Genomic DNA, 26,694 nt, shown 5'->3' with positions numbered 1-26,694 from the left:
AAATTAATTTTTAATAATGTAAGCAATAATTAAATAAATTTTTTGTCGAGATAAGAATATTTTTTCAAATTGATATAATATATCCTGTAATCTGTAATATTTTTTTAAAAATTCAACTATTTTTTAAACTAATTTTCAATTAAGAAATTTTATTAAAAAATTTTAATAAAAAATAATTTTAATTAAATTTTATCATCACAATAAAATTTTTATTTTTTATAAATTAAATTTAAAAAATTAAATTTTTATTATATTTTTAAAAATTCAACTATTTTTTAAACTAATTTTCAATTAAGAAATTTCATTAAAAAATTTTAATAAAAAATAATTTTAATTAAATTTTATCATCACAATAAAATTTTTATTTTTTATAAATTAAATTTAAAACATTTTTAAATTAAATTTTTATTATTTTTTTTTTTAATTTTTGTTATTAAAATTGTCAGTTTAGATAAAAATCACAATTTTTTTCTATTTTAACAATTTAATTCTTGGAATTTTTTTCAAAATTAAATTTTTCAAATCAATTTCAGAAATTTTTTTCTATTTTACTAATATTTAAATTTTTATAATAATTATTATTGATAGAGGAAATTACTGTAACTAACATCAGTTGTGCCGGGTAAAAATTAAATAATTTATTTATTCAAACTTTGCATACAAAAATTAGTTTTACATTCAAGTGTTAATATTAGTGTAAATTGGAAATAAAAAAAAAATATATATTTCAGTCTTTGTTTACATTGCCAGTTGTTCATACAGTCTTAAATATTTTTTAAAATAAATTATATAAAAAAAAAAAAATTGCACTAAATAATATTGTCGTAGCACTTGAATTATTTAGAAATTTTTCAGCGTAAAGCCTCGTCAAAATGTTGTCTTTTGAATAAATCAAATTATTGCGAATTTGTAGCACTTTCCATGACGTTATTGCTAACGTGTTGTTCATCTTGGCTCAAACTTGGAGTTTTTTCCTCATTTTCCTTTTTTACTGGTTCACTTGTCTGTTGAATTTCACTTTGAGCTTCTACTTTCTCATTCACGGCATTAACATGGCTTTGTTCTGAATGTTGATTTTGAATTTGACTCTCTGGAATCAGTGGTTTTTGTTCTTGCTTATTAATTACAATAATAGGTTTTGCCACATTATCGGCAGTTTTCACTTTTGAAGAATCGTTATTTTCAGTTATTGTCACAATTTTCCCGGGTTTTACATTAATATTATTATCGACAATTTTTACTGAATTTTCCTGGTGCTTGTTTGGCAAGTTGAAAACCTGGCTCTGACTGGGCTCTTGAATGGGATAGCTGACAAAATTAACCAAAAAACGACTGGGTTGTTGGTAGAAATAGTCTTGAGTTGCTTCTGGTTTTACTAAAAAGGTTTCAGCTTGGCCCTGAGTGGGTTGTTGGCTGGTTAAAGAGTTTTGAAGTAATGTATAGTATTGCTGATTTACATCAGGGATTTGAATGGGTTGTTGGTTCCAAATCCAGGTTGTATATTGGGGCTGGCTTGGCTGCGGTTGGTTTAGAATCCAGACTCCATTTTGGCTCAAACTAGGTTGCTGAACGTGTTGTTGATTGGCCTCTAGCTTGGGTACAATTTGATTATGGATTGGTTGGCTCATAAACCAAGTTGAATCTTGGCTCAAACTAGGCTGCTGCTGATTGACGATGGGTTTTTCTGCACTAACCTCCACTTCGGGTGCATTTTGATTCTGACTTGATTGTTGGTTCCCAAACAAGGCTGAACCTTGGCTCAAACTAGGCTGTTGTTGATTGCTGACAGGATTTTGCTGACTAACCTCCACTTCGGGTGCATTTTGGTTTTGACTTGATTGTTGGTTCCCAAACCAGGCTGAATCTTGGCTCAAACTAGGCTGCTGCTGATTGACGACGGGTTTTTCTGCACTAACCTCCACTTCGGGTGCATTTTGGTTCTGACTTGATTGTTGATTCCCAAACCAGGCTGAACCTTGGCTCAAACTAGGCTGTTGCTGATTGCTGACAGGATTTTGCTGACTAACCTTCAACTGGGGTACATTTTGGTTCTGGCTTGGTTGTTGACTCGTAAACCAGGTTGTACCTTGGCTCAAACTTGGCTGCTGAGTAAAAATGATGTATGGTTGTCTAACCTCGAGTTTTGGTGCATTTTGGTTTTGGCTTGGTGGTTGATTCATGAACCAGGTTGCACCTTGGCTCAAAATGGGCTGCTGCTGATCGGTGACAATGTTTTGAGTACTAGCCTGTTTGGTTTCTACTTGGTTCTGGCTTGATTGTTGACTCGTAATCCAGGTTGCATCTTGGCTGAAGCTAGGCTGCAGACTGGTGACAAAATTTGGTTGACTTGGCTGATTGACAACATAAGTTTGTTGACCTTGATAATTGCAGAATGTATACCAGCATGTGAATGATTGTCCTGACACAACCAGTGCAAGACTTAGCAGCAAAAGCTGGCTAGCAACTGAAACAAATAAAAAAAATACACAATTACTGATAGTTACATATTTTTAATTTCAAGTAATTTAAAAATTTTTAATTCTTAATTTTTAATTTTAATTTAAAACTTCTAATATTAATTTCTAACAATTAATAGATTTGATGTTTAATATTTAAAAAAAAAATCATTTACTACAAACAGTAACTGTAGATAAATTAATATTTCTAATTTGTGAAATAATATTTTCATTAAAGTTAATTTTTGTGTAAAAGGAGAAAAATAAATATAAAAGTTAACAATTCCTTAAATTCGATAATTAATTATAATTAATAATTAAATTGTAATGATTATTCATTAAAAATTATTAATAATTACAAAATATCCAATATTAAGTATAAATGAATTAAAATGAGGAATGTTTTAATTATAAAATTAATAATTATAAAAATTATAAGACTAATTTTATGATTTTTATTTATTAAAGAATAAATTAAATTCAAATTACTCACATAATCGCATTTTAATTGATGTATAATCCTTAAGCAAATTTTCAAAACTCCTAACACCACAAGCACTATTGGAAAATTAAATAAGTTCTGAACTTGAAATAAAGTTTAGAGGTGCTATCTATACTTCGACTATTGTCAATATTAAATTCCGGGGAAAAATAAACACCTATACATATAAATCTTCGTAATCGTCCTCATTATATTGTCATCAATTTTTCACATTCTAGCGTAGTATACCATAAAACTAAAGTATTTACCAATCAGGGGCGGATTATTATACAAAAAGATTTGTCTTTTTCCTAATTTTTTTATAAACATTTTATTTACTTTAACAATTTAATAATATTAATAATTTATAATTTCGCTTCGAATTCGTTCATTAAGTATTAAATTTTGTGATTTTTTTTTTAAATTTAAATATTTTATTTAGTAACTCTGTTAATACATATAATTAACAAAAAATTTAATTTTTTATTTATTATAAATTTTTTAACTAAAATTTTGTTTTTCAACTTAAATTTTATTTCAATTTACATAATAACAATAATAATAATAATAATAATAATAAAAACAATAATATATAATGAATGAATGAACATTAATATAGCAATTTATTTATACGTAACTAAATAAAATAAATAATTTTTTTTAATGTTCAAAATTTAAATAGTTCATAAAATAGGTAAAATTAAAAAAAAATTTATTTGATAATTTGGACATTATTTTTCGTTGTTTTTATATCTTTCAAATCGAAATTATACTAAAATTAATTTAATTCTAATATTTAGGTACTAAGATTAATTTTGTTTTTGGGAAAAATCAAAATAAACTTTCAAATAGACTGAGGACAAAATTTCTATATTCCATGAATATTCAAAATACATAATAAGAAATCGACCCAAGAAAAATTAATTTCTTGTAAAATTCAATATAATTTTTTTTTTTATTTTCCTAACAATTTAAAAAATTATATTTTACGTAATATTATATGATTTTAAAAAAAATTGGTATTTATGTTTTCATTATTTTTTTCTATTTCTGTTTATAAATATTTATATATTTATAAAATTATATGTCTAAAACATTGGCTCTTTAAATAATTTATAATTAATAATATAATATGTTCCAACATTAGAAATAATTAAATTAATAAATTAGTTATTATTACTTTATAATATCATAAATTCTATTTAAATATAAAAGAAATAAAAGAAAAAAAATAAAAAAAAAGGTATAAAATATAAGAAATAAATATATTATATTTTATGTGTAATGTATTTTATTAAAAAATAAGACTTATTATAAATAGGGTCAGCCGGGGTAAATCCGAACGGTGGGTAAATCCGAACGCTAATTATTTCAGCTTAATTAAAATTTTTAAAAATAAGTTCGATATGAGAATTTTTACCTCAGATCCTCTTCGAGAGATTCTAAGTATTATCCCATTTTTCGTTTGTTAATTAGCAACAGCATAAACAAAGATAAAGAGTATTGCAAAAAAGATTGAAAATCAAAGATGACACTCTTTCAGTATTTTGTCTCGTATTTCAAGAAAAAGAAGCTAAAAATTCATTTTATTATTTATAATTGTTTGTTATGAATACTAGAACAGAAACTATTTTTCATTTTTGCCTTCTGTCAAATTTTATTAATAATATCAGTATTTACCCAGGAAAATTAGAAAACCGGGGTAAATCCGAACGGTATTTTCAATAATTTTTTTTTACATCAGAGCCACACAAAATTGTTTTTATTTCATTACACTATTATTTTAACATTATAAAAGTACATAGAAAAAAGTTTTTCTTTCTATACGTATCCTCGTTAGTAATTAATAAGCAGAAACTTAATCTCTGTTCTCTCGAAGGAGTGTTTCAATTTTTTTGCCAAATGGTTTGTTGAAAAAAGTTTTTCAGGATCTTAATAAAATTTGGTATTCTACGGTTTTTGGGGTCGCTAATTACCAATTTGAAGTCAGTTTTTCAAAATTCAAAATGGCGGACGAGTCCTTAATAATATGATTTAAAATATTTTTAAATTGTTTAATTTAAAAAAATACTTTTTCAATTACAAATAAAATTTTATTTAGAATAAAAAAATTTTGTTTAAATCAATTAAATTCTCTTCAACTATTTTAAACATGAAATATAAGCATTAAATATTTATAAAATCAATTAATTTAATATAAAATTTATTTTATATTACCTAATTGCGGATAAAGGATAGAAATAAAAAAAACTTAAATTTTTGCATTATAAATTATTTAATTTTATAATAATAATAATAATAATAATAATTTATACAGTTGTTTAAAAAAAATCGATATGACAATACAAATTCAAAATATAAAAATATTCAAATTTTATTTTACAAGTTTGGCAGTTTTCTGTTAATAATTTTATGTACATACTTATTTTTAATATAGAAAAAAAAATTTTAACTTTATATTTAAAAAAATATTGTCTCTAAAAGAATTTTTTTATATTTCTTTCAAGGAAATAGTATAAATTGTCGCAAATACTTTATATACATTTTTCAGTCGATAAACGTCGTCAAATTAGGAGGGTCAACAAATTTTAGTAAAATTTTTTTACGACATTAAGAAATTTCTTTCCACTTTTGTAAATTTAGTAGTAATCAATGAAACCATCTTCATTTTGCCTTCTACAAGTTGGATAACATGGTGCATAATAAACTGGATAGTATACAGTTGGAACGTATGTAACTGGTGGACAATACCAATAATAATCGCCTATGTCATCGAAATAATAATACACCCTTCTTTTTACTTTCCTACATTCATAAGATTCTTCACAATCATCTAATAGTTCATATTTAGCATATAATTTACATGATGTTTTATTATTGCATTGAGACGTTCTTCTCCTTCTTATTGCTGTCGCATTCAGCACAAGTGCCAACACTAAGATAAGTACCAAACCTGAAACAATAATTGAGGGAAAAATATAATTAATTTTTAATTATTTTTTCAAATAAATATAGGTATATTAAAAAATGTTGAATTTCTTTTAAAAAAAAATTTTTTTTACACTTTCATGACCAAAATTGTATGAAAAATTATTTATCATTTATCTTTTTTGGGGGGGGGGAAGTATAAATATTTTAATTAATTTGAAATTAAAAAAATTTACATATGTAATAATATAAATAAAAAATTATATATTTATAAAATGATAAAAGTTATACATAATACTTACTTGTACGCATTTTTAGAATTTGTAGAAAAAAGAAATGAGACCCTCAACTTTGAAAAGTATGTACTAAGTGAAATGAATGAGAAATTAGAGAAAGTACTTTCCTTTTATAAACTGTGTAAATCCCTCTCTTCTCCCTTATTTTATCGCACAAAAACAATAAATACCTATTAGGGCGCACTCACATCTCTGGCAGCCTCCCACCACGCAGAAAACGTACAAGAGTAAGAGAGACAGAAAATTCAAATTTAAATCTACTGACTCTCTGATTGGCTGCCTGCACAGGCAGGTGAGGTGTGAGTGCGGCCTTAGGAATATAATTTGCGGGAGTGAGAATATACCCAACAAATCATTTTATACAAAAACAAATTTTTTATTCCTAAATTAAGAATAAAAAATCTCAAATTATTATTTTAACAATTATTTAAACAAATTTTTGTTAAATTATTATTATTATTATTAGCTATTAATATTATATGTAAAATTTTTCTCTATAAAAAAAATTAAGAGAACAAAATTTATCTCGCTTAAATGAAATTTTAGAACCTAAGTGTATTAGGATTTTAATTTTTATTTTTAATCACCTATTTTTTTTCCATAAATTTTATTATCGTATTAAATAGGTCATTAAAAATAGAAACTAAAATCCTAATACACTTAGGTTCCAAAATTTCATTTAAAAGCGAGATATTAAAAAAATTCGACTTCATCCCGTACATTTCTTATTTTTGTTTGTGCACCCCTTAAGGCACTCTCACACCTTTTTAGCTGCCTGCAGGTTACCATGGCAACGCATGAGAGTGAGTGCGACAGAAAATTTAAAAATTTGAATATTCAAATTTTCTGTCTCACTCACACTCGTGCGTTGCCATGGTAACCTGCAGGCAGGCAAGCAGCCAAAAAGGTGTGAGAGTGCCTTTAATCGCCATTTTGGATTTCCCCCCACCCAACTTGAACAACCTAATTTTAAAATCTTAACGCGCATACTCCAACCCATGCAAGGTTAGATTACTTTTTCGAAATTTATTCTATTGTTAATTGTAAATTAATGTATATATTATTCTTCCATTTTTATAAAGTTATATTTATAATGTTCAATTTTTATATAGATTTTGAAAATTACGACAAAAATATTTTTTATACATAATATCATTTTTAAGAAAAATTTCAAAATCTGTTTTCATTTTTTCCGAACAAAAGGTTAAGAAAAATTTCGAAACTCTGTTCGATTTTTTCAGCAACGCCTTAAGGCCAGGTCCAAGTGAGGCAGCGCCATCTACATTGAAACTAAAATTTTGGAAAATTTTCAACAGCCTTTTCTTGAAAACAAGATGGTAAAATGCTTTTTCCTTTATAGATAATTGATTATTGGCAAGATATACACCAGCTAAAACTTTTTTTGAGTTAAAATAATAAAAAAAATTTCATGTCAATAAATTAAATATGAGCACTTTTTTCACAAAAACTGTAACAGTACTTTCTCAGAAATTACAATCAAAAATGCAATTTCCATTTGGAAAATTAATAAACGCTAAAAAATACACGACCTAAGATTTATCAATCACGAAAATAATAAAAAAAAGTATTTTAACATAACATATTTTACTCATTATGACAGCTGTTTGGCAGGTTATATATGTCACCAGACGTTTCGCAGTTTTGCCGAAAGGAGGAGATTGGCGCTGTTGCTAACCACCTGAAATACATAATCTACCAAAGGGCTGTCACAATCAGTAAAGCAGTATCAATATGTTAAATATTTAATAAAATTTTTTTTTGTAATTTTCGTGATTGGTAAATCTTAGGTCGTGTATTTTTTAGCGTTTATTAATTTTCCAAATGGAAATTGCATTTTTGATTGTAATTTCTGAGAAAGTACTGTTACAGTTTTTGTGAAAAAAGTGCTCATATTTAATTTATTGACATGAAATTTTTTTTATTATTTTAACTCAAAAAAAGTTTTAGCTGGTGTATATCTTGTCAATAATCAATTATCCATAAAGGAAAAAGCATTTTACCTTCTTGTTTTCAAGAAAAGGCTGTTGAAAATTTTCCAAAATATTAGTTTCAATGTAGATGGCGCTGCCTCACTTGGACCTGGCCTGATGGATGCTCGGTTTGATACTAGAAGTTTAATAATTTATTTTCCTAACATGTGTCAAATTTGCCGTATTTTTGGCAATAATGGAAATAAGGCAATTAGGGTCAACTGGGGTAAATCCGAACGCTTTTAGTAAGTTTCAACAATAACATAAGTTTTTTCTTTAAAAAAAAAATACTTCCGGTATTCTGGTGCATGAAGTTGTTACTTTACTTCCATAGAACAATTTTATGGGGTAGAAAAAATTTTTGATAAATTACAATCGCAGGAAACTTAGCGTTCGTATTTACCTCGATACTTTGCAACTTTCCTAAAATATGGGGGTAAATACGAACGCCACTGTATTTCAGAAAAATCTTAGGGAAAATAAATTTAAAGTATTGCAATTGTTAAACTTATATAAAAACTCAAAAAAATACGATAATAAACCTATTATGTAATAATGCATCATATATAAATACAAAAATCAAACAGGTTAAAAATTAACATGCATTACACAATTAAAACCTACAATAACTTTATCAAATCATAACGGATTTTTGCAAAACTTGCTACAGAAAGTATTTTGGAGTGATTGAATGTAAATACAAAAATAAAAGTGAAATTTTTTAAATTCAAAATGGCGGACTTTCCTAAAACTTATTTTTAAAAATGATCAAATTTGCTAACCCTGAAACCCCCCGAGTAACAATTTTCGAGCGAATCCAATGAATTTTTTAATTCTCGTCCGCCATTTTGAATTTTGAAAAACTGACTTCAAATTGGTAATTAGCGACCCCAAAAACCGTAGAATACCAAATTTTATTAAGATCCTGAAAAACTTTTTTCAACAAACCATTTGGCAGAAAAATTGAAACACTCCTTCGAGAGAACAGAGATTAAGTTTCTGCTTATTAATTGCTAACGAGGATACGTATAGAAAGAAAAACTTTTTTCTATGTACTTTTATAATGTTAAAATAATAGTGTAATCAAATAAAAACAATTTTGTGTGGCTTTGATGTAAAAAAAAATTATTAAAAATACCGTTCGGATTTACCCCAGTTTTCCAATTTTCTTGGGTAAATACGAACGGTCTGATATTATTAATAAAATTTTACAGAAGGCAAAAATCAAATATAGTTTCTGTTCTAGTATTCATAACAAACAATTATAAATAATAAAATGAATTTTTAGCTTCTTTTTCTTCAAATACGAGACAAAATACTGAAAGAGTGTCATCTTTGATTTTCAATCTTTTTTGCAATACTTGTTATCTTTGTTTATCCTGTTGCTAATTAACAAACGAAAAATGGGATAATACTTAGAATCTCTTCAAGAGGATCTGAGGTAAAAATTCTCATATCGAACTTATTTTTAAAAATTTTAATTAAGCTGAAATAATTAGCGTTCGGATTTACCCCCCGTTCGGATTTACCCCGACTGACCCTAATTTAAAAAGATTGCAGTGCTTGCAAAATGATTTCTTATTGCTGTATAAAGAACATCAAAAACAAGATTGGTCGAGTCATAAAAATTTTTGTAAAACTTTATGTCAAATTCTAAATGAATGGAAAACAGTTAATTTATTTGAAATATTAAAAACAATTAATGAAGAAAATATTTGAAATTTTTTTGAGCTTCATTACGAAAGAACAGCTTTTCAATTATTGTTAAGTATAAAATTCGTCCAAAATCCCTATTGGAAATTCCTTTAGCCATTCCATTGACTTTCGAATAAAAGTCGTTGCGATCAAATTTTTAAAAAATCTAATATCCTGACGCGGTGAAAGGAACCTTATGGTACAATAGCAAATTGTACTTTTGAATGTTCATAATAAACAATGAATTGAACAAAATAATTTCTAGTTTTTGGAAATGAAAGAGCAACTCAAATAATTTGATTTCCAAAAATTAGAAATTATTTTGTTCAATTCATTTTTTATTATGAACATTTAAAGTACAATTTGCAATTGGACTTATTTAAATACTTATTTAATTATTTGAAGATAATTTAACTCAATTATGTAAAAGTAATAATTTATTTTTAAAAACACAATTTTAAAATATAATTCCATTTAACATAAATATAATATAAAAGAAATGTATTAGAAATTTTAATTTTAAAATAAAATTTTTGTTTTTTAATTGAACCTTTAATAATAAATAAAATTTCAATTTATATTTTTTGTTTCCATTTTGGAAAATAATGATTATTTTTCATTTTTATTTTCTTCAGCTGCATAATAGCTAATAAAACGTGCTGATGGATCTGAAATACCTTCAATCCATTTAGGCATCCAAAAGTATGGTGTAAAACTCTCTCCATGATTAGGAAAATGCTTTTCAAATATTTTTCTGTAATTTTGTTAATTTTTATAAATTTTTTAATATATTTTATTATTTTTACTTATCAATGATTAGAATTATCGTTTCTTTATAATTACCTGTAATAAAGAGCCTCTTTTGTATTTGGTGTACAATGGGGATATAAATTTTTAGCTTCCAGTAATTCATTATCATTTACATGCTTATCAACAATGCTTTGAATAATTTGAAATAAAGATTTTTTAGTTGAAGTAACACCATCACTAAATGCTTCCTTGTGCCGCCATAAAATATTGTTTGGTAGTAAATTTGATTCCATAAATGCAGATCGAAGTAAATGTTTTTCAATACCGTCTAAAGATAAATATATTTTTTTTTAATCAATAATATGAATTTTTATGACGAATATATAAGTTAGTTAGATATTACCTTGCGGTTGTCTGGTAGATGAATTTAATGATAGATAATAATTGGTAAATTGAAGATCTAAAAATGGTACACGAAGTTCTAGACTGAAAGCACTTGTTGTTCTATCGGCTCTTAGGCCGTCATACAAATAAATATCTTTCAATAAACGAATTGATTCATTGTGAGCCTCTTCTGCATTTGGTGCTTTTTTAAAATAAATATAACCTTGAGCCAATTCATCAGCACCTTCACCGCTAAAAATCACAGTTGAGTCTGTCTGTGTTTTCACATATCTCGATAATAAATACATTCTGAAATATTAAGTACAATTTGCAAATTATTTATTTACGAATTTTTTAATATAAAACGACAAAAAAAATATATACCCAATAGAAGCGCGAATTGTTGTAATATCGAATGTTTCAATTTGATAAATAACTTTATCCAATACTTCTTCAACATCTTCTTCAGTGAAAATTATTTCATGATGCTCGGTGCCAATTAATTCAGCAACCTTTAAAATTATGAATAAAATATGTTAATTTCCAATTATCTAATTTATTTAAAAGTTTTAATAGTAATTTTCATTTTACTTGTTTAGCAGCTCTAATATCGGGACTATCACCCATTCCAATGGCAAAACTTTGTAATTTATAGGGTAAATTTAATTTTTTAGCTTCAGATGCAAATAGAGCTGCAATTAAACTTGAATCTAATCCTCCTGATAAAAAGCAACCAATTCTTCTTTCAGACATTAAACGCTTTTGCACAGCTCCTGTTAATAATTTTCTGATATTTCCAGAAATATCATTGGAATCTAGATCTGTGAATAAAAAAAAAAAATTAAGATTCAAAAAATATATTACAAATTTGATTTAAATAAATGAAATAAATTAAAAAGAAATAAAATTTTGTTACTATCATTCTTTACATGTTGGAAAAATTAGTATCAAATTTAACCTTTTACTCACTCAAGTATGAGATTTGATAAGTATAATCTACTTGATAAATTGGCAATGTAGATGTACAATTTACAACAAATATTTATTTTCTTATTCTAACAAAAATTATTAACAAAAAATTAATTTATAATTAATTTAAAAAAAAAAAAAAATTATTTCCTCATACCATTCCATGGAATAAATGTTGAAAATGAAGGCTTATCTCCTGGTTTATGAAATTGTACACGTCTCAAAAGCTTTGTTGTACCTTCTTCAGATAATTCATATTCTTCATAAAAACCAGGTGAAAATGGTTTCAGTACCCAATCGCTTGGGAATTTTTCAGTTATTCCAACTAAACCCTATTAATATATTTTTTTTTATATATTGAATTGAAACTTACAATTTTCAGTGAGTATTAAAAAAAACAAATTTGTAAAAAAAAAAATGTACCTTTGACTCGGAACATATACCCAAACGTCCTTTTCCATCCTTCAATATAAATAACGGTCTTACACCGTATGGATCTCTGGCAATTAAAATTCTCTTCTTTTTAATGTCTACTAAACAAAAAGCAAATACCCCATCTAATGAACGAGCAACATTTTCAGCACCATCATTTACATAAAGATGTATAATCACTTCCACATCGCAGTTTGTTTTATTTTTATAATCATTTTCTTTTTCCAGCTAAAATGAAATTTTAGAAAATTAACAATTTCACGAATTAATATTATTATAATTCAATCGTTATAGGGTCAGCCGGGGTAAATCCGAACGGGGGGTAAATCCGAACGCTAATTATTTCAGCTTAATTAAAATTTTTAAAAATAAGTTCGATATGAGAATTTTTACCTCAGATCCTCTTCAAGAGATTCTAAGTATTATCCCATTTTTCGTTTGTTAATTAGCAACAGCATAAACAAAAATAACGAGTATTGCAAAAAAGATTGAAAATCAAAGATGACACTCTTTCAGTATTTTGTCTCGTATTTCAAGAAAAAGAAGCTAAAAATTCATTTTATTATTTATAATTGTTTGTTATGAATACTAGAACAGAAACTATTTTTCATTTTTGCCTTCTGTAAAATTTTATCAATAATATCAGACCGTTCGTATTTACCCAGGAAAATTGGAAAACCGGGGTAAATCCGAACGGTATTTTCAATCATTTTTTTTTACATCAGAGCCACACAAAATTGTTTTTATTTCATTACACTATTATTGTAACATTATAAAAGTACATAGAAAAAAGTTTTTCTTTCTATACGTATCCTCGTTAGTAATTAATAAGCAGAAACTTAATCTCTGTTCTCTCGAAGGAGTGTTTCAATTTTTTTGCCAAATGGTTTGTTGAAAAAAGTTTTTCAGGATCTTAATAAAATTTGGTATTCTACGGTTTTTGGGGTCGCTAATTACCAATTTGAAGTCAGTTTTTCAAAATTCAAAATGGCGGACGAGAATTAAAAAATTCATTGGATTCGCTCGAAAATTGTTACTCGGGGGGTTTCAGGGTTAGCAAATTTGATCATTTTTAAAAATAAGTTTTAGGAAAGTCCGCCATTTTGAATTTAAAAAATTTCACTTTTATTTTTGTATTTACATTCAATCACTCCAAAATACTTTCTGTAGCAAGTTTTGCAAAAATCCGTTATGATTTGATAAAGTTATTGAAGGTTTTAATTGTGTAATGCATTTTAATTTTTAACCTGTTTGATTTTTGTATTTATATATGATGCATTATTACATAATAGGTTTATTATCGTATTTTTTTTGAGTTTTTATATAAGTTTAACAATTGCAATACTTTAAATTTATTTTCCCTAAGATTTTTCTGAAATACAGTGGCGTTCGTATTTACCCCGGTATTTTAGGAAAGTTGCAAAGTATCGAGGTAAATACGAACGCTAAGTTTCCTGCGATTGTAATTTATCAAAAATTTTTGCTACCCCATAAAATTGTTCTATGGAAGTAAAGTAACAACTTCATGCACCAGAATACCGGAAGTATTTTTTTTTTAAAGAAAAAACTTATGTTATTGTTGAAATTTACTAAAAGCGTTCGGATTTACCCCGGTTGACCCTACCTGTTTATAATTATATATTTCTCCATTGCATAGTAAAAAAACTTGTGGATAAGTATATAATTTCATGGGCTGCATTCCACAAAGGCCATCAACTATTGATAATCTATGAAAGCCAATATATCCATTCTGTAAAAGAATTATTGATGAATTAATGTAGATTGAAAAAAGAATTTGAATAAATTTAAAAAAAAAAAAAAAATTGACTTTTTTTTACCTTAATGCGTTGATCATATTCAATATTAAATGCATCTGGACCACGATGAGTTATTTTTGTAAAATTTTCACATGCACACGCAAGGGTATCTCCCTCCAAACCAAAAAGAGCCCAAATACCACACATGATTTTTGAATTTTTTAATAATTTACTTTAACAGAAAAAAAAGTCATGGATTGAAAATTCACTATTTTCACAACGAATTTTTATCCTTTAAATGCCGAAAAGTTTGATTTTATTAAAAAAAACACACAATTAATAATTTAAAGGAAACTTACACAGATCTTATTTTCTACAATATAAGATTATATTAATAATTTGTCAAAAAACTTATTTTTAAAAAATCGTATTTCCGACGTATTGAATTTTCCTCAAAATGTAGAATTGAAACAAATTTTCTTTTGACATATAATACTCTGGCACATAAAAAAAACTATTTTAAGATTAATTTTTGAAAAATTTGTTGAATCAAATATGGATGATTTCGGACGTAACGTACAATTTCATATACGTCGCGATTTTTTTTTTATAAATATTAGATAGGGTTCAAAATTAAATAACTAAAAAAAAAAAAAAAAATTTCGAAAAAATTAGTGTATTTTTACTATTTGAACTATATAAAATTCAGTTTGCCACGTATGTTATAAAATTTATTTCTCAATTAGCGATTAAAATTCTTTGTTTTGATGTTTTTTCACACATCTATGCAATAATTGCTCTTATGTCAGAATTAATACACAACTTATTCTTTTAGCATATATGTATATGCAAATATAAATATACACACACAAACTCAATCCACGTGGCAGCATTAAAAACAATGTGCGAAATATAACCTCTTTTATTTCTTAAACATACCTTTATAATATTTTCAATGAGAATAAAAACTATTATTTTATTATTAAAAATTATGGTAAAAATGGTTTTAAAAATTTTGTTAGAAAGTTAAAAATTTTGAAATTCACTAAACATAAAAAATAAAAAAAAGAAGAATTAGAATTTATCTTGTCTCACCTTATACACAACACTATATAATTTTAATATGGGAGTATTCTAATATGAATTTAAAATCAGTCGGTAAAAACATAATCTACAATAGTAGTTTGAATGAAAAGTAATTTTTATTTAATAAATTGACATCAAATAATTTATTTTTTCTCTTGGCAGTCGTTTTAGTAACAAGACTATACTGTGTATGTATTTTTTTCGATTATCAACGGCCAGGCATTTATAATTATAGAGGATTTACATTAAATGACCCCTGACAGTTGAAAAACATACCTACGAGAAGACACGCGTCATTTTTATATAAAATCCTATTTCTCTTTAAGTTCCTAGCCCCTTGTGATCGAAATAAAAGACATACAATTTTTTTTTTGGAAAATCCGACACTCCTAACCCCACATTTTTTAACTATTTTCAAGAGTTTTATAATAATTATTTAAGCAATATATCAACATTTTCGCACTTGACAACCATTCCTTATTATATTTGGAATAAAATTTCAACTCAATCCATTCAATATTTTACGAGAAAAGTTACGGACAAATTAACCTTACAGACCTAACAGTCACATATAATCTTAATTCGGAACTTCTTTTATTAGGCCTAAGCAGAATGAAATCTCTAATCGTAAATCTTAAGCTTTTACATGAGAGAGAAAAGGATAGAAATATCTTTTGTCCTTTTCTCTCTCATGTAAAAGCTTAAGATTTACCTAAAAGTTTTTTTTTTTAATTTTTTTTAGAAATTTCACTTTTTAAGAAAATTAAAATTTGTCAAATATTGATTGTACAGAAACGTGGAAAAAAAGGACAAAAAAATAATAGGTATAGCGAATGAAAAATCATAGAAATTATATGATGGAAGTTTAAATTTTTTATGATTTAGCATCCCTGGCGGATTCGATTTGCGTAATGTCTACTTAACTAAGTGGACTTTAGGTAGACATTAGGTAAACATGTAAAAAAACGTATAAAAAAGCTATTAATCGACTTATTATGATAAAAAAAAGTTGATAAAAGGGTAAATGAATATTTACAGAGTAAATTCGTACAAAAATTGTAATTAATAAAGCATTAAATAATTAATAATGAATGGAAATGTGCGCGAGGTACCTGATCAGTTCAGCTGTACAATTATTTTCGTGCTATTTTCATGAAAAGAATATAAATTAACGGCAAAAACAATTGATATTTATAAAAAAGTGTAAAATTGATTTAATTTTATTGTTTGCAATACGAATTATTAAATAATAATTAAGTTTTTATCAAATGTGAATAGTGTTGTGAAAACCTGTGAAAACTAATGAGTTACTACATTACCGATCGCATATGAGAGATGGCGCCACCAGTTTTTACAATACAGTGCGAGCATGTTTTCTTCCAAGCTTTTGCTTTGAAAGAAAATAAAAAGTGAATTTTAAAATGCAGAATAAAGTTATACAAATAATTATTGATTTCATAATTGTTTCTCGTCCAAAATTACGGACATGATTGCAGCTTTTTTGTTACACTCATCGAGAACTTTTTATTATCATATGCGATCGGTAATGTAGTAACTCATTAGTTTTCACAGGTTTTCACAACACTATTCACATTTGATAAAAACTTAATTATTATTTAATAATTCGTATTGCAAACAATAAAATTAAATCAATTTTACACTTTTTTATAAATATCAATTGTTTTTGCAGTTAATTTATATTCTTTTCATGAAAATAGCACGAAAATAATTGTACAGCTGAACTGATCAGGTACCTCGCGCACATTTCCATTCATTATTAATTATTTAATGCTTTATTAATTACAATTTTTGTACGAATTTACTCTATAAACATTCATTTACCCTTTTATCAACTTTTTTTTATCATAATAAGTCGATTAATAGCTTTTTTATACGTTTTTTACATGTTTACCTAATGTCTACCTAAAGTCCACTTAGTTAAGTAGACATTACGCAAATCGAATCCGCCAGGGATAATTATATAATAATAAAATGCTTGGTCTGTCCTTCTGTCCTAACTTGAAGTTGGCCTTTTCTGATTTCACGTGTTTTTTTTAATAGTAATCTTATGACGTGTCAAATTTTGACAATTCTTTTTCTCATTTTTGCCAAAGTTGTATAAGAGGTAAAATTCCTGAACTGTCACAGGTCCAAAAATGAAGTCTACGGGATCGAGCCAAGATTTTCAGGGATTGTTGTCCTATTGTATAGATCTTCGAATACCAAGTATTGTGAAGTTTTATCAAAACCTGTAGGATGTGGAGGGGGTTGAAATTTCCCACTTTTGATGAACACTCACCTTTTCAAGCCTTTGTAACTTTTTTCCTTTTTGTCGTACAAAAATTTCACTAGAAGGTTTTTTTTAGGTTTTTTTACGTACATTTTGATAAAAATTATTAATTTGAAAAAAAAAATTTTTTTGACCCTTTTTTTGCAAAAATAAAAATAAATTTGTATTTTTCTCGACAAGAGGTATTTTTAATTTTTTTTTAAATATTTTCATTCGAAAGCTGAGATTTTTTCCGATAAAATATGTAATTTCCAGGAGGGCGTTTTTTTTTTTCTTCGAGTAATGAAAAAAAGAGTAAAGAGGTGCACCAAGTATCTCGCGCAACTGATGTGACGCGACATCTGTTTATTCATTGGTATATACAGCATAACTTTACGCTAATAAATTTCATGAAACATTATTGTTTCTCTACTTAATTAATATAATATGTGATTAAGAATATCATATTTTGTTGTATTTTAATAATTGAACAAAACTCATAACGACTAACTGGATTCACTAAAAGAGTTTTGTCAGGTTTTGTCACTCAAAATGTTTTAGTTATATAATATATTTTATTTACTATTTTATATTTTTCTAAATTGAGTTAATATTTCGTTCATACCAATTGAGAGTCATTTATAACGTTTAAAAGATTCATGTTTTCGTGAATGTTATAACATGTAGAACATATAGTCCATTCCAAGTTTCTATAAGGCAAGAGTATCTACACAGGAAAAAATAAGTTTTGTTTCAAACCCGAAAAGAAGCTAGTTTCAATATGGGACACAAACTAGACCGAATATAGTTTCTAACTCGCTCATAGCATAAGTCTTACTTTAAGCCTACTGTAGGGGCTAACAATAAGCTGCCTTTTGAAATAGAAAGTAGCCACAAGCCCGAAACTGGGCTTAAATCAAACCACTGCGCGGTATAAAAATTAGCTAACATAACCTAAACTTTTATGAAACCTGTCAACACCATATTATTGAAATTTTACACAAGTTTTGAAACATCAAACAATATTTTATTGATATAAATCATACTTTATATTATAAAACATATAGAGACCAATTTATTTTTGTATACAATTTATATATTTTTATATTTGTGAGAAAATTGTAATAAAATTATGTTGTATATATAACATTATTTTCACACTCATAACAATTAAAGCTGAATTTATAGGACACAAACAATTCATGATATGAAAATGTTTTATAAACATAGTTTTTAAATTTTTTATACAGGAATGAAGATGTGAGTCTTTTGAATTAATTATCATTTAGTTCCGATTAACTATAGACGCGTCACATTTGTGGAAAGGCGTCCATGACACTTTACACTCGGGCACTTTTGTTGTACATCTAGTTACAACTCACTAGTATCTAGACCTCATGGGCTTGATTGAAGACTTTTAACGTCTCATTTCTAGCGAATAAAATTTTGTATTGAGTCCAAGACCACAAAGGCTTGTTTTGAATCTAATAGAACTAAATATTTGTCATATTAATATCTCGTTTTTCATTAAGACCTTAACGGCTTATTTTTAAACCATTATTTGTGATTGATATTAGTTATCAAGTTTAAAGTTTCATTAACTTAGATCCTTGTATATAAAAAAATTTAAAAGTACAGAAGTTCGTACAATTATCGTATTAATAATAATACTTTCATAAAATTTAAAAAATCTTCTTAATCACATATTATATTATTTAAGTAGAGAAACAATAATGTTTCATGAAATTTATTAGCGTAAAGTTATGCTGTATATACCAATGAATAAACAGATGTCGCGTCACATCAGTTGCGCGAGATACTTGGTGCACCTCTTTACTCTTTTTTTCATTACTCGAAGAAAAAAAAAAACGCCCTCCTGGAAATTACATATTTCATCGGAAAAAATCTCAGCTTTCGAATAAAAATATTTAAAAAAAAATTAAAAATACCTCTTGTCGAGAAAAATACAAATTTATTTTTATTTTTGCAAAAAAAGGGTCAAAAAATTTTTTTTTTTCAAATTAATAATTTTTATCATAATGTACGTAAAAAAACCTAAAAAAAACCTTCTAATGAAATTTTTGCACGACAAAAAGGAAAAAAGTTACAAAGGCTTGAAAAGGTGAGTGTTCATCAAAAGTGGGAAATTTCAACCCCCTCCACATCCTACAGGTTTTGATAAAACTTCACAATACTTGGTATTCGAAGATCTATCCAATAGGACAACAATCCCTGAAAATCTTGGCTCGATCCCGTAGACTTCATTTTTGGACCTGTGACAGTTCAGGAATTTTACCTCATAATTGTGTTTCCAAATTTCGGAATAAGTTTCTTTAAAATTCCAAATTCCAAAATTCAATTCACGAAGCTCAAGTACACAACGTTTACCAACGAAATTTTTTTTAAAGTTGTATATTCATTCAAAAATTGTATACAAATACAAAAAATTTATGAGAAAAAAGATGCGCCAGGAAATTTCGTACAAGATAGTAATTTGAAAAAAATTTATTTTTAAAAATTAATTTCTAAGGTACCAGGGGCCAACGAATACCTATTAAATATTAATTATAAAAACACAGGCCTCGAATCAACTTAAAGACACAAAAAGTCGTTTTAGTCGATTTATATTCCAAAAAAAAGTGGATTTGTTTTTTATTTTAACAAAAATATTTTACAGATTTTTAAATAAAAATTTTTTTGTTTTAATAATAATCCTTTTCGATGGGTTAAAGTTGAAATTTTTAGAAATAATTAATTTCAAAAGATATTGTTAATTTTCAAACAATTATTAAATTTTACAGAACTAAAAATAATTTATCAAACAATTTTTGTAAAACATTTTTTAAATTTAATTGAATTTTCAAAGATTTAAAATTGAAATTTTTGAAATTAATTGAAACTTTAAGTGTTTTGTAATTAAAATTTTAGATGATTTCACTAAAAATTTATTAGAAAATGCGGACAAAATACAATAATTTGAAAATCATTTTCAATTGAAAAATGGTTTCAGATAGTTGAAATTTCAAAGAATATTATTAAATTAGTTAAAAATAATTGAATTTCCTTAGAGTTATAATTGAAATTATTAAATTTCAAAAAAAAAAATTTTCGATGGAAAAATTTAGAAATAATTAAATTTTAGATGCTTTTAAATTCAAATTATTGAAAATTCAATTAATTTTAAATTCAAATTTTTGAGAATAATGAAATTTTATTTGATTTTAAATTTGGAAAATAATTGAATTTTAGTTAATTTTGAATTGAAAATTTTGGTAAATAATTGAATTTTAATTGAAATTTTGGATAATTATTTAATTTAAGTTCATTTTTGATTGAAAATTTGGATAATTAATTTTGAATAGAAATTTTAGAAAATAATTGAATTTTATTTCATTTAAAATTGAAAACTTGGTAAATAATTAAATTTTAAATTGAAAATTTTGGATAATTATTGGATTTTTAATTGATTTTGAATTAAAATTTCGGGTAATAATTGAATTTTAGTTTATATTGAATTAAAATTTTTTAAAAATAATTCAATTTTATTATGATATTTTTTTTTTAAATTATAAACAATTGTTAAATTTCATAAAAATTTTAATTGAAAACTAATTTTGATATAATTGAATTTGTGATGTATTTCATTAAAATTATTAAAAATAATTAATTTAGTGAAGAATCATTTTAGTTCAAAATTTGTTAAATAATTGAATTGAAGAAGATCTGAAGATCTACATTTTATACTAAAAAAAGATATTTTATTTACATTTTTTTTCAAATGTAAAAAAAAGAATGTCGCATTTTATTAAAATATGTCGATAAAAGTCGTATTTTTGAAAAAGGTCGGAAAAAGTCGTATAATCCGAGGCCTGTAAAACATATAATTTTCAACATATAAATATAATATATATTTTTTTAAACGGATGAATATGAATGAAAAAAGGGAATTAAAAATGTAACTGTAATTTAAATTATAATTGTTTTATTGAAATACTAAATGGTTTGCCATTCTAAAAAGTAAAGTAAATTTCCATTTTTAATAATAATACAAATTTAAACTTAAGTTTAAATTTTTTCGAAATTTCAAGATTAATTAAATAAAAACCTTATTAAAACTTATATAAAATGTAATATCAACCTTTTTTTATAATTTTAAATTCTATACATATAAATATCGATATAATTAAATAAAATACACAAAAGAGACTATCGTTTAGTTGCAAATTCACAACATTCTAACTGATGACGATAACTATTTTAACCGTCAAAAAGTATAATTTTTCAATAGAGTAAAAATATTTATTTTATAATTAACTGAGCTAACTTTTGATTTTTGACGATTGTCTGTTTTTTGTTATAAAATAGTTTAACTATTTTTGCTTTAAAAAGAAAACAAAAGAGCAATTATAATAACAATGTGTCCTTAAAACTTTCATATTTTTTAAACTTTAAATTCATATATAATTTTTGCGCAATAATCTCCATCATCATCTTCTTGTTTATTATTATTATTATTCGTTATTTGTACTTTCTTGATTTCAAGACAAATGTGTGGATAATTATCGACTAATTGAACAAATGAATGCGTTCCCTCTAATGCTTTTAAATGTAAAACCAAACATTTTAAAGATTTTTGTTTTAAATCGAAAATTGAAAACATTTCTGCAAGTTTAAGTGTTTCTATAACTGTTTCTGAAGATAAATTTTTACACAAACTATTGATGCACATTGTTTTAAGTTTTTCGAGCTGATATTTTTCTGCTGCATAATATAGTGCTGCAGCTGATTCTTTCAAGTCATTCACTTTATCGGTATAAATAAAACGAAGCATTTTTTGAAAAATTGTTGATTTTATATCCTCAATTTTAACAATTGAAGTGAGTTCCTCAGTCATTTTGATTTGAAACATTGCTGCAAATACTGGACTTCGAAGAATGAGAATTATTTTATGAGCATTGAATTCTTTGTCCTCTACTTTAAAAGTGACATCTTTAAAAGTTTGATCGTCAAAAAAAAATTCTATTTGATTTAAAAGATTGTCTGCTCTTACAGAACGAGTCAATGGCTTTGGAATAATATTATTTATCGAATCAAAAACATTAAGTTTACAAACTAATTTAATCTTCTTTTCTTGCATTTTATTCCATTGTAATGCTTGAAATAAGAAAGATCCTGTTTCATTACAAATTATTTTAGCACTTCCATTCACCATATTACAAAAAAAATGATGTCCTATTCCTGCAGCATTTAAAATAGAATATTGACATTTTACAATTTTTTTAAAGTTAGTTGTGTTGCATAAATGAATGTTAAACATCTCATTGTTGTATTCTTTTAATTCCACGGGATACAATTTAAAATACCATTGAACATCATTTTTTGTTGAAGGAAATCTTGGAGATTCAAATATTTTCATTGTCTTACATATTAAATCAAAATCTTCGATGATCCAGTTAAATTTATACTGACGAAATTTTAGTCGTGAAATATATTCTTCTTCCTCGTCATCAATAAGCATTGGTGTCACATTTTCAATGTCCGACATAATTATTAACCTAAAATTTAATGATAGAATATTAAATGGATTATTGCTCTGAGATTTTGTGAAGATATCTAAAATATTATGATGAAGAACGACTGTTAGGGGTAAACGGTACAGTGATTGCCAGTATAAGCAAAAAGGGGATATATTTATACAAATTACAAATGTTTAATTATCGAAATGAGAAATGAAACCATTTGTAAAGGAATTAAAATATTCCATTAATCTGAAAATAATAATGAATTGTTTATTTAATATTAGTATAAATTTAAAAAAAATAAAAAATCTTCACATGACAGAAAAAATAGTGATTGTCATTATTTATATACAGTGATTGACCATCAATTTTACAATGATTGCCCACTAGACATAAAATAGTAATGTAAATTATAAATTTTGCATAATTTATTAAAGAATGAATATAATTTGAAATTAATAAAGAAGATGAAGTAATTTTTAAAATAATTTTCTTTTATTAACAATAATAAGATTCATTAAATATGACTTTTAAGTGTAAATAATACTATTAACCTAAAAAATTGGGAAAATTGTCGAATCTGACTCAATTGTAAAAATAAATATTATTTTTGGCTATTTTGATTTGATATAATGATTACATGATTTTGAAGTTTTTCATTGCTTAAAACAGTGGGTTTTTATATACGAAACACCTTTTTTTTACCTTCGGCATTTTTTCGACAGCCTAAAATCATATTTCATATTAAAAAATTGTTAATAAAATATTACAAATCATTCTAATACATGCTGCGGCTCTAATTACATCTTTATTTTAAAAAATTAATTCACCAAATGTGACGCCGCACGAGAAAAGGGACCTATCCCTGAAATAACATTAGGCTCAGTTTTCCGTGCACTATACACGGAAAACTAAGCCTAATGTTATTGGGATCCGAAATCTTGTGTAACTACTCAACCCTGAACCCACTTGTGGCAACCATCTTGCTGTTTTGTCTCTTTCTTTATACATATGTTCGACAGAGACAAAATAAAAAATGGCTACCGCAAGTGGGTCGACACCAGATGGCGTATCGCAGTATTTCAGATCCCAATTTCGGGGATAGGTACCTTTTCTCGTGCGGCGTCACAAATATGAAAAAACGTCCAAAAATTAAAAATACTTATCTCAAAAAAGTCTTGAAAATAAACGGTTAATCACTGAAAAATGACATAACCAAAAATTAAACATTGCCCGGGGAGGGAAATGACTGTTATTTGTTATTAATTGCAAGATAGTAGTTGTTCTCTATAATTTTCGGTAAATCGAGTCAAATTACGTTAAAACAAATTTTTTTTACTTATTATTAAACTTATTTTCATGCATATAATTAAAAAATAATAATGATATGTATAATTTTTTCATTAAAAAGTCAAAGAAAGTATCACCACTAACCTTGCAAATTTACAACTAAATTGACAAAATTTCAAAGAGCTAAGGACACTGTTCTCGAAAAGCGCTATTATTTTCATAATAGTGAGTCGAAGAATAAAAATCTTTTTACACAATTAGCAGAATATTCTGCAGAATTTATATAAATAAATAAAACAAAATACCGCTTACCCCTATGTGCAAAAATTGTGATATGTAATTTGTTGAATTATTATAATATACTTTTGAAATTTTTATAAAATAACGAAACTGTTTATTTTGTACTATTGTTTTAGTACTATTCTTTACAACGTCTTAAGTCGAACTAATTTTTTATGACGTGATTTTTCATGTCCTTTATGTAACTGCGCTTATATGAGTAGGGATAAGTTAAACAAAATTTGGAACACGTGCTTTCGCCGAAGTTCTTATCGTAAATACTTAAATAGAAATTTGAATCCAAATTCAGATTATAAATGATATTTTCTTAATTATAAAATTTAATTTTAGACAATTTAAAACTTGATATTAATTTAATTACATATGAATATAAAAGAAATTTTAATTATAAAAAATTATAAAATATTCCTTATAATAACCCTGGCGGATTCGATTTGCGTAATGTCTACTTAACTAAGCGGACTTTAGGTAGACATTAGGTAGACATGTAAAAAAACGTATAAAAAAGCTATTAATCGACTTATTATGATAAAAAAAAGTTGATAAAAGGGTAAATGAATGTTTATAGAGTAAATTCGTACAAAATTTGTAATTAATAAAGCAATAAATAATTAATAATGAATGGAAATGTGCGCGAGGTACCTGATCAGTTCAGCTGTACAATTATTTTCGTGCTATTTTCATGAAAAGAATATAAATTAACTGCAAAAACAATTGATATTTATAAAAAAGTGTAAAATTGATTTAATTTGAGTGTTTGCAATACGAATTATTAAATAATAATTAAGTTTTTATCAAATGTGAATAGTGTTGTGAAAACCTGTGAAAACTAATGAGTTACTACATTACCGATCGCATATGAGAGATGGCGCCACCAGTTTTTACAATACAGTGCGAGCATGTTTTCTTCCAAGCTTTTGCTTTGAAAAAAAATTAAAAGTGAATTTTAAAATGCAGAATAAAGTTATACAAATAATTATTGATTTCATAATTGTTTCTCGTCAAAAATTACGGACATGATTGCAGCTTTTTTGTTACACTCATCGAGAACTTTTTATTATCATATGCGATCGGTAATGTAGTAACTCATTAGTTTTCACAGGTTTTCACAACACTATTCACATTTGATAAAAACTTAATTATTATTTAATAATTCGTATTGCAAACACTCAAATTAAATCAATTTTACTCTTTTTTATAAATATCAATTGTTTTTGGAGTTAATTTATATTCTTTTCATGAAAATAGCACGAAAATAATTGTACAGCTGAACTGTTCGGTTATCTCGCGCACATTTCCATTCATTATTAATTATTTATTGCTTTATTAATTACAAATTTTGTACGAATTTACTCTATAAACATTCATTTACCCTTTTATCAACTTTTTTTTATCATAATAAGTCGATTAATAGCTTTTTTATACGTTTTTTTACATGTCTACCTAATGTCTACCTAAAGTCCGCTTAGTTAAGTAGACATTACGCAAATCGAATCCGCCAGGGAATTAACAATAACAATATCTACTTTTACTGTTACATATACTTATAGGTTAAACAGAAACTTATATCAAAATTCTTAGTTGTTAATATACTTTTATCTTAATTATAGAGAAAAAAATATTCATTTTATAATTATATATATATTTAATTCCATTTTGAAATAATATATTGGAATTATAACCTTAAAACACGTGTATTTTAAATATTCTATAACATTTTTGGATAGAATATAAAAAAAGATACTTTCCATTTATAGAAATTTTTCTTATTAATAAAAAAACAATTATAAATAATAATAAACTTACCGCTATTATCTATAAACTTTTATTAATAATTGTGGCGTCTGCTTCTACTCTTCAGAGCATTTGAACCTTCGTGACGTCACAAATCATGACGCATGATGGCGCACTCCCCTGTTGAAAATTCCTATGTGAGAACACATTTGGGATCCCATCCAGGATCTCTTGTGAGTTCTTATGTGGGTTCCCATACAGGTTCACACATAAGATCCTGTATGAAAAGGTTCCTGGGATGAACTTGCGTGAGATCAAGCGCACGATCTTATGTCTCTGTAAAAGCAATAACATAGG

The 26,694-nt window shown here is 25.7% G+C and overlaps 4 protein-coding genes across 8 annotated transcripts; all 4 read right to left on the bottom strand.

Moving 5' to 3' along the window:
• Nucleotides 1–613: 613 nt before the first annotated feature.
• LOC127286690 (transcription factor SPT20 homolog) lies at nucleotides 614–3,115 on the bottom strand. Of its 4 annotated transcripts, none has more exons than XM_051313215.1 (3): nucleotides 2,950–3,115; nucleotides 1,917–2,464; nucleotides 614–1,805 (listed from the first exon to the last, which is right to left on the bottom strand). In XM_051313215.1, the coding sequence occupies exons 1-3, from the start codon at nucleotides 2,957–2,959 to the stop codon at nucleotides 897–899; spliced, it is 1,467 nt and encodes a 488-aa protein (XP_051169172.1). In that variant the 5' UTR covers nucleotides 2,960–3,115; the 3' UTR covers nucleotides 614–896. The 4 variants fall into 4 exon arrangements, with proteins under 4 accessions (XP_051169172.1, XP_051169174.1, XP_051169173.1 ...); XM_051313217.1 differs by having other exon boundaries at nucleotides 614–1,694; XM_051313216.1 differs by having other exon boundaries at nucleotides 614–1,864; nucleotides 1,976–2,464.
• A 2,078-nt stretch (nucleotides 3,116–5,193) lies between these two features.
• LOC127286706 (uncharacterized) lies at nucleotides 5,194–6,316 on the bottom strand. The gene is made up of 2 exons (XM_051313244.1): nucleotides 6,168–6,316; nucleotides 5,194–5,890 (listed from the first exon to the last, which is right to left on the bottom strand). Exons 1-2 carry the CDS (start codon nucleotides 6,175–6,177, stop codon nucleotides 5,577–5,579), a joined length of 324 nt encoding a protein of 107 aa, XP_051169201.1. The 5' UTR covers nucleotides 6,178–6,316; the 3' UTR covers nucleotides 5,194–5,576.
• Nucleotides 6,317–10,262: 3,946 nt separating this feature from the next.
• LOC127286686 (asparagine synthetase [glutamine-hydrolyzing]) lies at nucleotides 10,263–15,228 on the bottom strand. The gene is made up of 10 exons (XM_051313203.1): nucleotides 15,079–15,228; nucleotides 14,221–14,371; nucleotides 14,007–14,132; nucleotides 12,374–12,610; nucleotides 12,108–12,282; nucleotides 11,573–11,802; nucleotides 11,366–11,493; nucleotides 11,001–11,290; nucleotides 10,691–10,925; nucleotides 10,263–10,601 (listed from the first exon to the last, which is right to left on the bottom strand). The coding sequence occupies exons 2-10, from the start codon at nucleotides 14,344–14,346 to the stop codon at nucleotides 10,457–10,459; spliced, it is 1,692 nt and encodes a 563-aa protein (XP_051169160.1). The 5' UTR covers nucleotides 14,347–14,371; nucleotides 15,079–15,228; the 3' UTR covers nucleotides 10,263–10,456.
• A 6,433-nt stretch (nucleotides 15,229–21,661) lies between these two features.
• Nucleotides 21,662–26,450, bottom strand: LOC127286696 (speckle-type POZ protein-like). Of its 2 annotated transcripts, none has more exons than XM_051313228.1 (2): nucleotides 26,410–26,450; nucleotides 21,662–23,049 (listed from the first exon to the last, which is right to left on the bottom strand). In XM_051313228.1, the coding sequence occupies exon 2, from the start codon at nucleotides 23,037–23,039 to the stop codon at nucleotides 21,936–21,938; it is 1,104 nt and encodes a 367-aa protein (XP_051169185.1). In that variant the 5' UTR covers nucleotides 23,040–23,049; nucleotides 26,410–26,450; the 3' UTR covers nucleotides 21,662–21,935. The 2 variants fall into 2 exon arrangements, with proteins under 2 accessions (XP_051169185.1, XP_051169184.1); XM_051313227.1 differs by lacking the exon at nucleotides 26,410–26,450 and adding an exon at nucleotides 24,616–24,724.
• Between the last annotated feature and the right edge of the window lie 244 nt (nucleotides 26,451–26,694).

This window comes from Leptopilina boulardi, unplaced genomic scaffold (assembly GCF_019393585.1).
Source record: "Leptopilina boulardi isolate dan_hultmark-lab unplaced genomic scaffold, ZJU_Lbou_2.1 LbouV2_362, whole genome shotgun sequence".
Classification (NCBI taxonomy): Eukaryota; Metazoa; Arthropoda; class Insecta; order Hymenoptera; family Figitidae; genus Leptopilina; species Leptopilina boulardi.
Note: the sequence above shows the minus strand (reverse complement) of the source record. Positions and strands in the feature narration are given on the sequence as shown.